The sequence below is a fragment of the Platalea leucorodia genome, assembly GCF_965183815.1.
Source record: "Platalea leucorodia genome assembly, chromosome: 16".
NCBI lineage: Eukaryota > Metazoa > Chordata > Aves > Pelecaniformes > Threskiornithidae > Platalea > Platalea leucorodia.
Genome location: NC_138838.1, coordinates 5988771 through 6001066, shown reverse-complemented (window position 1 = coordinate 6001066; position 12296 = coordinate 5988771). Strand labels below are relative to the sequence as shown.

The window sequence follows — 12296 nt, the reverse complement described above, 5'->3', positions numbered from 1 at the left end:
CCCTTGTCTGGCTAGCAACGCTGTGCTTGATGGACCCCAGGGCACAGTTGGCCCTTTTGGCTGCACACTATTGACTCATATTCAACTTGCCAACAACCCAAACCCCCAGATCTCTTTCCGCGGCGCTGCTCTTCAGCCTCTTGTCCCCCAATTTATATGTATAACCAGGATTGCCCCATCCCAGGTGGAGAATCTGGCCCTTGCTCTTGTTAAATTTCATATGGTTGGCCCAGCTCTCTAGTCTATCCGCATCTCCCTGTAAGGCCTCTCTATCCTCGAGGGAGTCCACAGCTCCTCCTGATTTAGTATCATCTCCGCTTTCTCCCAAACAGCCTTTCAGGAATAATGAAGTGTTTAAATGTCAGGAGAATAGATGTGCACAAGAGCATAGATACTAGCAAAAGAGGCAGAAGGTGTTTCTACGCTCAGAAGCTCTCTGGGTGATGAGGGAGCTTGTATCTTTGGTAGAAGAAAGCATATGTGTGGGCTAAAGTAATTGGCATTATCAGTGGATTAAACGTAGCACCAGAGAAACCGCAGGAGCTGGTCCAGAGTGAGGAGAACCTGTGCAAGAGAGAGACTGTGGCTTTCACCTCCTACAAATGAAGCAGCTTGATACCCTTATTCTGTCTCCAGCATTACATTTCCTGTAATGTTTCTTACCTGTATTTCTCACCCATTCTCCGTTATTTATACAGAGTGCTTCATCAGTGCTTGATATTCTTGCAGCTGAAAGGACTTTCCGCACAGTGCAGCTGGAGTTGAGTACTGTGCTTCTTTATGGGAGAATTTGGAAGCTATCCCAGACTCTACATCTACCCATGTGTAATTTGCACTTCAGAGCCAGCCCGAAGTAGGAGGCAGAGGGCACAGCAGTGGGCACAATTAAAACATAACATTAGTGAGCTGCTTTTGCATTCTGAAGAACAGCTGGGGTCAAACCCCAGTTCCTCAAACAAAGACGTTGCTGGCTGACAGCCTTGTAAACAGAGAATCAAGCATCTGTGTTTGAGATGGAGCAGCTGTACATGTTTTGACTGTTCATTCATCTGCCCTGGCTAGCTACTTAATTTAGTGAAATCCATACAGAAAGGGAGAAGTAATATTTTACTGTTTTCTTCTGCCCAGCTTTCCTTTGTTTCTTGCTTTCATGTGGCATGCAATAAGTTAGGCAGAAAGTTCTCAGTTCATAGCAGGACTGAGTTATGCTTCCACGTTGGAAACTTCAGGCTTATTAGATTTTTCACCTTGGTGCTCGCAGATTTTCCTCAGGTAAATGATGGTCACTAAAAAAATTTTCTGTGTATCAAATGTCCTACCAATGTGAACTTGCAGCTGTGTGTGAACGAGGTAAGAAGCCTTTCACAGTTGGACCAGGCAAGCGATGGAAGGAAAGATGCAGGGTCATCCTGTGTTTGCTGGCAAGGCACTGGAGGCAAGGAAAAGCTGAATGGCTTTCCCAGGGTCGGGTAGGACGCCGGGTTCTGTGACAGCCACAGGGACAAGTCAGCGGCCTTAGATGTGCTAGCACCCTCTGCGTCCTTCAGACTTGGAGTGTATTCTGCTGCCATCCCCTCAGCAGCGGAGCGGTGGGGATAGGCAAACAGGTGAGGAGAGGAGGGGGAGCCTTTTGCATAGGCACGTATAGTTGCGTTCTTCTCAGACAAACTGCATTTCAGAAACACTGTGGCATGCTAAAAGTTTAAATGGGAACAAAAACTCAGGGCCAAATTTGTGCACTTGGAAGCCCTTTGCCTGTTAGGAGAGCTTTCAAGTGGAATGGGCCAGGGGTAAGGGGCCAGCCCTTGCTCAAATTAGAGGGCTACTCTTGATTTCACAGAGAGCTGTGTGATACGAAGACTACCCAGGGTAAACGTGAAGGCCTTTCAGCAGTACTTGTCTTTATTCCTGCTGTCTGAAAGTATCTTTGACCTAAACCACCTATGCTGTATTGAGCTCTTCAACACTGATCTTTGTTTACAGTAAGCAGAGAAAAATCTCCCCTTTGTAAACAGTGTTATTCATATTAACGTTCATTCTATTTAACTTAAAAAGCTTGTGGGTTTTTTCCATCATCTCCTCGAAGCATTTAAATGGAAGATAAAAATCATCATCAATAATCACAAGAGGCACAAGCTCATGATTCTTGCTACAAAATACTGGCGAGTTAGGCATAGGGCTTACTATATATTTATATCCTGAGTGTGAAAAACAATATACATCTTGCTCTGCTTGAAGACAAATTATACTTGAACAAATAATTTCAGGTACATGTTCTTTTCCAAGTATAGCAACCTATTGGTAGTCATGGATGTACTCAAGCTGTTCTGCTGGTTTTCATCTACAAAAATGTTCATTGCCCCCAGAGCAGCGGTACTGATCCAAGTTAGCTGGCCGTCTAACCGAATGCAGTTCAAAATCCATCTCAGTTACAGTACATATAAATCACTGTAGTTTGAGTAAAATCCACATTTTTAAGCTTGTTTTTTATTCTTACTGCAGAATTTCTTTCTCGTGAACGCATCTATGTTTTGTTTAAATTCTCTTCCTGAGTGACTTTTAGCTCTATCTTGTACCCAAACCTTCTCTGTAACCCTTTTAATATTTGCTGTGACAGCCTCTTACATAGTGTTGGTTTGACTGAACAGATTGTCTGAGACTTGTTTCTTTAACCAAAGGCACCTTAATAGTTCATGGTCCTGGTGCATGTGCTAGAGTTAGAAATATTTCTGCTTTGAAATTTTTCATTATGACATTATTAAAACTGGTTTTAAAAAAAGGCAAGAGGAAATGCATTGGTATCTCTGCTTGCCCTTCTAGCCTTGCCCTTCTCATAGCTGCTCTGGAAGTTGGAAGTGGAGGCAGAAAACAGAGACCACTGAGGCTGTGCTCAAGGGTTAACTCTTCCCGCACGTGCTGGCAAGACATGCTGAATGTGTTATGTATCAGGTTTTTCTCTGGTCTTTTCATGCCGATAGCCTTGTGGAGAATGTTAAGTCTTCTGGTTGTTGAAGTCTGATTTAACGGCCATTGAATTGGCATACATTTCCTAGCAATCAGGAAAGATACAGTACTGTACTGCTTCCTCAGGTTTCCCTGGGGTGGGTGGGCAGTGTGGTCCCTGATGGGTCTTCATCCAGGTCTGTATCTGCTCCGTCTGAACTGGAAGAAACTAACTGGTTTGTTGTTCTTCTAACAGTCCTGGGACTGAGAGTAAACTGGGATTAGTGAAAAGGAGTTGGCATTTTTTGGCTACACCATTCCCTCCCAAATACATTCCAAAACTCTTCACAGACCTGGACAGTTGTGCAGGAGCAGCACTGAAGACTAGAGCCTGCTTTAATCAATTTTAACCCATAGGAGATACAAATGTTTATTTCTGAAAAGGTTGCTCTTTGCTGAAAGAGAACAAGAGTTTCACACTTGCAAAAGTGACTGTTAGACTTGCTCCCTACATACAGATCTTCTACCAGATTACAAATCCAACCAAAATACCCTTGAAAGTTCAAGTCTCTGCTCCTTAAGGACTCGTTGTGCCTAACTGCTGCAGCTATGAAACAGGAAGGAGAATGCTGGTTCTTCTACAGAGAATCCACCAAAACAGAGAGATCCTACATCCACAGAGATCCCACTAAAACCTGTAAGGCTTTTGCCCCTCCATGCATTCATCTTGCTCTTTGTCACCGCAGAAACATGATCACTTGTAGATCATTGGCTTTCTTAAGTGAAGCTATACACAAAACTTGAGAGTATTTGGGCCTTCCACTTCAAGCTTCTAATTTGCAAACTGAACACATTTCCCAAGCTCTCTGAAATCCGTAAGTTCTACTGTAATAGAAACAACAAGCAGTTTTAAAAGTACAGCTACATCTCAACATGTTGCTAACGAGTGATGCGTGATGCAGGAAACTACCCTGTCATTTAACTGCAACATACCTCTGTTTGATCACAGAAGATGAAAGTTACAGCTGAATACATCTTCACAAAACGGTCAGAGTATGAAATTCCACTGTTTAACTAGCATTTTTTCCTCAGACTTGAAAAGCTGCTCAAAGAAGCCTGCACATTCCCATTTGGCCATTTTATCAGACTTCCAAAACAGGCAAACAAGCAGAGACTTGACGTTTTTGTATGCAGCCTGGCAAGGAGATAGAACACCTTTTATCTGTAATATTATTCTTTTTTCCCTTTCATTGAGGTTGAAAGTCATAAAAAAAACTCAGAGTGAATTGCTTCCCCACTTTTCCCTTCCTTCTGTGTACATTTAAGTGAATTTGCTTTGAAATGTTGTTTCAAAAGGCAGAGATGCACGTTTATATCCTTTTGTGCGGTGGTCCACAAGTCATAAAATTGCTTTGAAAACTCAGAGGTCCAGATACCGAGTTAAGCCTAACCAGATACCTTGTTCACTCAGTTATATGCATCAATTTATTCCAGTTGAGAAACTGTCTTGCTGACTTAGGTGTACTACCACGTGATTTTGGCTTTATTGTCTGGCTGTTTTTTGGCTTGCCAGCAAACAGTATGTATGGGCAGACATTTACAGAGTGGCCTACGCGTTTACCCTTGGTAGTCTGCTTTGAAGCAACTGGGAAGAGTGCAGCTCGAAGGAGGCTCACCCAGTTCAGAGTGCCAGCAGATGGTGAGGTGAGACAAGGAGTGTTCAGAGGTGGTTAATGCTCGTGGGAGCAGTTGATGCTGATGAACACCGTAGCTGTCCAACAGACCACAAGTGTTTGAATGTGGGTATTCTGTAGTGTCATGCAGTTGTGCTAGGTTAGTTTCTCATGCTTGTCCTTAAGGGTCTTCTTTCCTATTATTTAGTCTGGGGAAAGAGGCATGGCACAACTCCAGTTTGGAAAGCAAGTATGTGTATTCATAGAGGAATGTCATGCCTGGATAGTTAATAAGCTTTCTAAGTAGAGGGAGCGAAGTTGGTGAGGAACAGAACTGTTTTCTTTAGACTGGGAGAGGAAAAGGGGTCCTAAAACTGATGGGAAGGCTGGGGGGTGATCTAGAGCCTCCCCCCTGAATGGGCCTAAGGCCAGGCTCTGGAGTGCACTAGGCACCGGTGCCTGGGACTAAATACCACTGCGTTCCAGACCACAGCCGATGTTTTCTGTCCAACTCAAAAAGCCAATAGAAAAGAGAAACAGAGTCTGACCTCTAATCTTATTTCATCTTTCTGCTAAACAGTAAGGCCATCTGGAACGCCTGGCTTGGTGAATGACATAACAGCGAAAACAATAAGAAAATACTAGATCTAAATGCTCAAATAATTTTGGAGCTCTATTTCTGTGTACCAGGCAGTTCTTTAGCATCCTCTTGGTGCAATTCCTAAGTGCTAAAGCCAGTACCGGGGCGGATCCTCACCCCAAAGCCAGCTGTCTAAAATACCGCTGAAGGACTGTCCAGCCTCTTCCTGCTGGATGGCCTCTCGGGGGCACGCCGCATGAAGGCGGCCAAAAGAGCTGCCTCCTCTGCGTTGACATCCAGCAGCTCAATGGCCTGGTCTTGCCTTCCCTCATTTCCCTTCATGGTAACAGTTAATGCAGAAGGAGCTCGTCCCACAGTGGACAAGCTGCCCCTGAGCTTCAGGCGAAGGTTTCGGTTGCTGACTTGGTCACAGGAGGTGCAGGATGTCCTTGGGGTGGCTCGGTCCATCTGCAGTGGCTGTGGCAGGGTGCCATCAAGCTGCCTTCAGCCAGCCCGTCAGGGCGCTCCAGAGCCACCCCATGGCTCGTTCCCTCCCTCCCTCCTTACAGAACTTCAAATAAATCCGCCTTTGTGAGAGAAAGTGACAAAAACCTGAGCAAAATGCTATTTTAAGTGGTTGATTTCCTTTGCCTCGGGGAGCAGCTGAGATTGTATCAAGTCCAGTAGGGGCTTTGCTGGATCCAGATTCTCTGATAAATCTGACAAATGACCTTTATTAGTGTTTGTTTCTAAAAGGTAGGACTTAGGGGGAGATAAGATACGGTGATGACTATGAAGTAATTTAAAAGCCTTTATACAGATCCACTTTCCTTCCCCCCAGTACCAAGATCTCTGTAAATGAGAGAGGTACATATGAGAGAACATGAAAGAACATAAATTTTTAAATCACTCAGAGGCCCACTGCAAGGCCTGGTTGCCAACAAACGCACATTTCTTTTTTGTTTGAAAATGTGGATCGTTTTAGCCAGAAATGTTCTGGCCGAGTCCTTCTGTGTTTACTCCCATAATAGAGCCCTTCTCTCTACAAAAGGCAGTAAGAGAGGGCAAAATTTGAGCCTTTCTCTGAATCTGCCTTAACAAGTAAAGAACCGTGATTATGCGTTTTAATTTTTTTTTTTTTATGTGTACTTGCCCTAGGTACAAAGACCATTCTGGGCTGTATACAGCCAGGCTGAAATGCTTTTAGTAAATTTATTCAGAAAGGACTAATGCACCCTTCTTGCCAAACAGCTGTTAAATTGAAGGAAAATGTTTTCCTACGGCTTCTAGGCCTGTTTGTTATTTGGGTTTTTTTAAGAGAGAGAGAGAATATCTATGGTTTGTGTTTTGTGCTTTCAGCTTTTCCCGCCCCCCTCCCTGGATGGGATCCCAGTAAAAGAGCTGGTTCTCTGTGCCGTGGGCTTGGTGCCATCCCATTATGTCTCTGTGTCCCTGGATGAAAATTTAAAGCTTTATGTAGCACAGGTGGCTTTGATAAAAGGGGAAAAAACATGCTTGAAAAGCCTTAAACTGGTCTGTGCCTCCATTCTCCCCCCTGCTCTGCCTTTTGAATGTTCTGAAGTCAGAATTTTAGGATATTAAAGTCTACTGGCTAATATTGATGGTTTAATGTTGACTTTTACAGAGAGACTTTCACTTCAGGCCAGTCCAGAGTAGGAAAATACTACTTTTGATTACAGGTTGAAATTGTGATATATGGTAAACTTTAAAATGCTTTTAATTATAGACACATTTATAGCTCTGTTTTCCGGCTGAAATGAATGTTGAACTGCCAGTGTATGACTGATAAAAGTCCCAGTATGCTGCCTGAGGTTTCCCTTGCAGCTTGGAAAGTGGTGTATTCATGTGCGGAGCAGCTCATATAGTTTGTTGACTATTGTAGACTATTTTGATTACTCTATAGTATAAGTATATAATCAGTATGTATTATAGAATTATATCAGTGCTAGCTAGAGTTACTAGTTCAACAGTATTATTACAGCATTTTCACATGTATCACCCACAGAAAATCAGGTTTTTTGTTCACGTTGCAACTGGATTATGGAGGCAGGGTTAGTGGTGACTGAATTATATCTGTGAAAGTGCAGTGTTTGTATTCCTGTATCAGGTGGGAGGCTTTTAGAACAAAAAGGCTGTTCGTTTTTCAAGAAGCTTACGGTGGACTGACACTAGCAAGCTTTTGTGTTTTTCAGTGCATGTACTCTGAAGCATTTCTGCTCCATCCAGTCCCATAAGAAAGAAAGTATCCCTAGGCTTCCAGCCTACGAAATTGCTTCACAGAGCTGGTGTAAATATTAAATAAAAAATATTTATGGGAATTCTGGTCAGAGAATAGTTCTGGTCTATTGTCAGCCTCATGAAAAAACAAAAATTACAGGTTGGGGCTTTACTACTGAAAGTATTTTCAGTTTTTAGAAACTGAAGAATGAGAACTGCGGGTTGGGCAAAACTGGTAGGTTAAGTGAAGTTTTTTTCAGCTGTTAGGAAAAAAACCACAGATGTGCATTATTATTTTAGGGGGTTTTGATCTTTGTTCTGCAATGTTTGCAAAACAAGTAAAAAAAAATTATGACTCTCTTCCAAGAGGGGGCAGAACTCTGACTAACTCTGTTACTTGACATTAAACACTCAAAAGGATTTATTATAAACTTTGTTTTTAAGTGGCTGCTCAAGGTAAGAGCAAAAATTCAGGCAGTCTTCTCTTTTGCATGGTTTTCTTGCACACAATATGTGAAGCATGTAGGTACGCTGTAGGGCATATTAGTAAGCAAGAAGCTTTCCTCGAGAGTCCTGCATATGCCAACTTGTTATATATTCCCATTAGGGACCATGAGGAGTGTTTATTTCTCTCTCAATTACTAGTTCTCACCCTGTCTTTTTTCTCTTGTTCGTCATTACCATTTATTCTGTTCTCCTTTTTCCTCCTACAGAAGAGATGGTGGAAGGAAAAAGTGCCATTCTCATAGGCATGAGCCAGTGGAACTCAAACGATCTTGTTGAGCAGATAGAAACAATTGGGAAGATGGAAGAAAATCAAGGTAATATTTAGCTTGCCTTACATATTTAAAATTAACAAGAAACTCTGACTACTGAACCTATTAGTTGTCAGTTATTATGTAAATACTGAACAGAAATATCATTTACAGCATCCCATAGTTAAAAGATTTACGTAGATGTGTAAGTAGTATTTTAGTGCTGGGAAATTAATTGCAATGATCTGTTTCAGGAGGGAAGAACTTCTCTGACAGTCCAGGTAATACAAATTTATTGACTTCAGTGGGAAGTCCATGTTGGACTCAGCTCTGTGGCTATGAGATAGATTACAAGACCATAACTTATGTTTTGCATGTTTCCTGTAATCAACATATATGAGACTTGTTGGTCATCGTCACTGGGTTATTTTGCTCCTTAAAGTCAGGAAATCATTATCTGGAATTTTCAAGGGGACACGTACTTTGGGGAGTATTTGGGGCTAGTTTTAGGTAAACATTTAGGTAACTCGGTGCCACTGAAATGAGTGGCAAATGGGCACCGATACACCGGTAAGAATCTAGGACCTAGGTCAAAAGCCTAAGCAGTCTTCCTTTAATTGTTACTTTGGCTCCTAAATTGCCTAGTCATTTGAAAATTAAAATTACCTCATTGACTTCAGGGAGCGAGAAGGACCTAACTTCCTTACATCGGTGGTATGGGGCTCATGTATAATCGTGCTTGTTAATTAATCTAGCTTTTTAAAGAATTTAATGGATTTGTCCATTGTGAGAGTGTTTTCAGGAGGCTTTTCTTTATGGATTTGCTACGTGTAGTCAGTCCTGAAGATAGCTGTGAACAGGTGTATTTTAGTATACAGGTATATAAAAATAATATTTATCTGAGTCACAAATTTCTTGATTACCTACCATGAGAATGATTTATTTTGATAGTACTTAAGTGACAGGTAGACACAATACATGCAGTGTATTTACAATTGTTGAATAGGTAATTAGAGAAGAAAAAACTTTTCTGTTTTGCGTTTGCTCTTAACAAGCAAGGCCTTATCTGGGCCTCACTTACGTTGCTTGGTAACTTCATTTGGAGTCAGACATTCAATGGCAATTTGTAAGAGATACTCTATGTGTTGTAAATATGCCATTTTCTCTGCTACAAAGTAGCAAGAAAAATCAATACAGTATTGCATCAACTATGAGTTAGTCTTCTAAATGACTTGCCAAGAACCAGCTATCCTTGCGTTCTTGCAGATATTTCTCTCTTTCTTCCAGGGCTGGCAAAGATTTAGAATGCTTATTTTCGTTTTAACCACCCATTATATGAGGATGGTTTTGTTTGGTTTTTTTTCATAGTGCCCTTTGTGTTGGGCCCTAAGGAAAGAGTTGTAAGAGACTGTTTTTAAGCGTTTCTGTTGTTAAGAAACAAGGCTGGTAAAAGGATTATTGTTTGCATTATGCAGTTGAATAGCTGCAGCAAAGAGAATGTGAGACCCAAGGTTGCATGGAAGATCTGTGCAGAAACAGATGAAGCAGTCCCCTGAGTTGTAGTCCATCCTTCTTCATACAAAGGGTTTCTATTTTCGTTTAATGTAATTCTCTGTGATGTTTTGTAAAAGAAAGAATTCTCATCTGTTCTTTTACTTCATTTCTGTTCACACGTAGCTTTTAGAAGAGGCTTTAGAGCCAGTGTACCTAACTCAAAGCATTTGGTGAATTGGCCTATGGGTAAGATGCATCTGCATTCTGATATTGCTTCACATATGCTGCAAGCGTACTGTGGCTTTTAGGTCATGGTTCGTTGTGCTGATTTTGACCGTTCTTGAACAGAGATGTCAGGCGAGGACTAAAGCCGTTAAGAACTGGGCTAGCACAAGTCTGAGCCAGTATTACATGTACCACATCTTGTTATGCCAGAATGTGATTTCACTGCTTCAGTAATGCAACAGAAAGTAGAGTTCTGGCTGTAATGCACACTGCCAGTTAGAAATTTTCCCCGATGCACCCCTGCTGAATATATCAGATTTCTAAATAGGCGAGGCAATTACACGCATTTCCTTCTCTCCTCTGCCACCTTATACTCTCAGATTTAGTCCTATTGATTAGCTACTTGTTGATTTTTTTTTTTTTAATTATTATTTTTTCTTTTTTTCCTTACATGTGCTCATCTGTATCTTATCTTCATGGAATTATCTGCCCAGTGCTGATAGGTCGTATTGCAGTGTTGTTAGTGCAGATAATTGTACAGTGCTTTTGTTACAGCTTAACGAGACTGAACAGCGTTACTGATTCAGCAGTTTTAGAAAAGTCTGTGATTAGCAACCACCAGGTACAAATGATAAATGCAAAGAGGGAAGGAGGAAGATGTTTGAAGGAAGACTATGTTGTCTTCTGTGCCACAGTAAAAAGATATTTCAGCCTTAGCCCAGTTGTTTATAGTAAAAAATTAAAAGTTCAGGTAAAGCTGGATACTCTCTTTAAAAACATTATGTAGAAAAAGAGAAAGGTGTCTGTCGTGGCTTCTTTCCCAGGGTACTTCACTCACTCAGTGGAACGATGTGAGGGGTATGGTCTACTGATTCAGGGAAACTCCTTTACCCCCCTCCTCCCCCAGCTGGATTTACTTATGGCTGTCAGAGAATTATTTCATTGGCTTTGGTTGCAGAGAGCTTTGCTACAATTCAATAGGTCTCTAGGGCCAGTGGTTTTGCGAGGTGCCTGTGCAGAGAGCAGAGCACTGGTTCTTTTTCATGGGTTAATAAATTGATTAATAAAGCACATAATTATGGGCTCTTTCGACAAATGAAGATGTATGAGAAGATGCAGTATGCTCTGGGCAGAGCTGAAGACCCACTGGATGCTACTTACTTAAGTAATGCTACAGTTCCAATGTGAGACAGACAAGGTCCTCAGGAAATTTATAAATGGCAAGTATGTAATTTAATTCAATCATTGATTCTCAGTAAGTACGACTGAGAGCACTTGACCACCACAACCTTTCTCATCAGAGGTAGAAATAAGTCTTTGGGGGGAAAAACTGGCAGCAGCATTTAAATTTATTAAGTTTTCATTACAGAAAATAACACAAACAGCAATCAAGCTGAATTAAAAACTCATACAGCTGCATAAATTATGTTGATGCAGACGCCTTCCCTGTTGTGGAACAAAACCATTTTCACGCATCATAGTCATGCATTTAAATTCACTCCTGGTGCAAAGTATCTGTCCCTTACGTTAAGGAAAACTGCATGTACTGAGCTCTAGGAACAAATTCAGCCTGTTGGATTTCAGTGCTTTGCATTTCCTCCAGCTATCTTGAGTTCATATCCTTATTTAAGTATATATTGTTAATGTTTGTAAGGTTGAAGTTGTTGTTGGTTTGGTTTTGTACTCTTGACATAGTACAGTGAAGGTGAGGTGAAGAAGTCTTTGCTAATACAGCAAAGGCTATTTATATACTTTGAATTCAATATATGCTTTATATTTCATTACCTGAGTTTCTTTATAGCGGGAAATGAGGTTACTATACGTTTTAACTGGCAAACCAGGCAAATACTTGTAACAGGAAAAAAAAAGTCATTCAATCCAAGCTAGTAATTAACATGTAAACTTAAACCTGTGCCAGCATTTCAAAGGGTGAAATCCTGGGGAAAACAATGCCATAGCTGGAGTAGACATTACCCATGAGGTCAAAACATGTTTGTTTGAGACCAAACCTGCATAAGACTTAAAATTAAGGTCACATGAATAGTAGGGTTGTCCCCTCTCCCTCAGTTGCCTGTCTCTTGTTGTATTTGGCCTTTTTTAACTGTGGACATGAGAGCTGGAAAGTGCTACCAGAGTTTAACATACCATTTCTTTTTTCTTTTCTTTCACACACAAATTACAGTGTGAGGGAGTCCAGAAGCATGTGAAATGGATGAAGAACCACATAGCTCCATAGGGAGATAAGTGCTTGCAGCTGGAGATTAGCAGTCCTGCTATGATTCAGTCTCCATATACAAACAGCAGGTTTTACTGCTTTTTGCCCTTCATTTTATCACCTCTTCCTCCCCCTGCCCTCCCAATCCATCTTATTTTCCTAAAGAGTAGAAG

At 41.3% G+C, this 12296-nt stretch overlaps 1 protein-coding gene across 1 annotated transcript in view; it reads left to right on the top strand.

The window, feature by feature from the left end:
- The window catches only part of PITPNM3 (PITPNM family member 3), a gene marked incomplete at both ends in the record, with an annotated part of 149020 nt that overhangs the window by 47451 nt on the left and 89273 nt on the right, over window positions 1-12296 (top strand). Inside the window, one exon of the mRNA XM_082328114.1 lies at window positions 8148-8255. Coding sequence (XP_082184240.1) covers window positions 8148-8255 — 108 coding nt within the window. The remainder of the gene's footprint in view (window positions 1-8147; window positions 8256-12296) is intronic.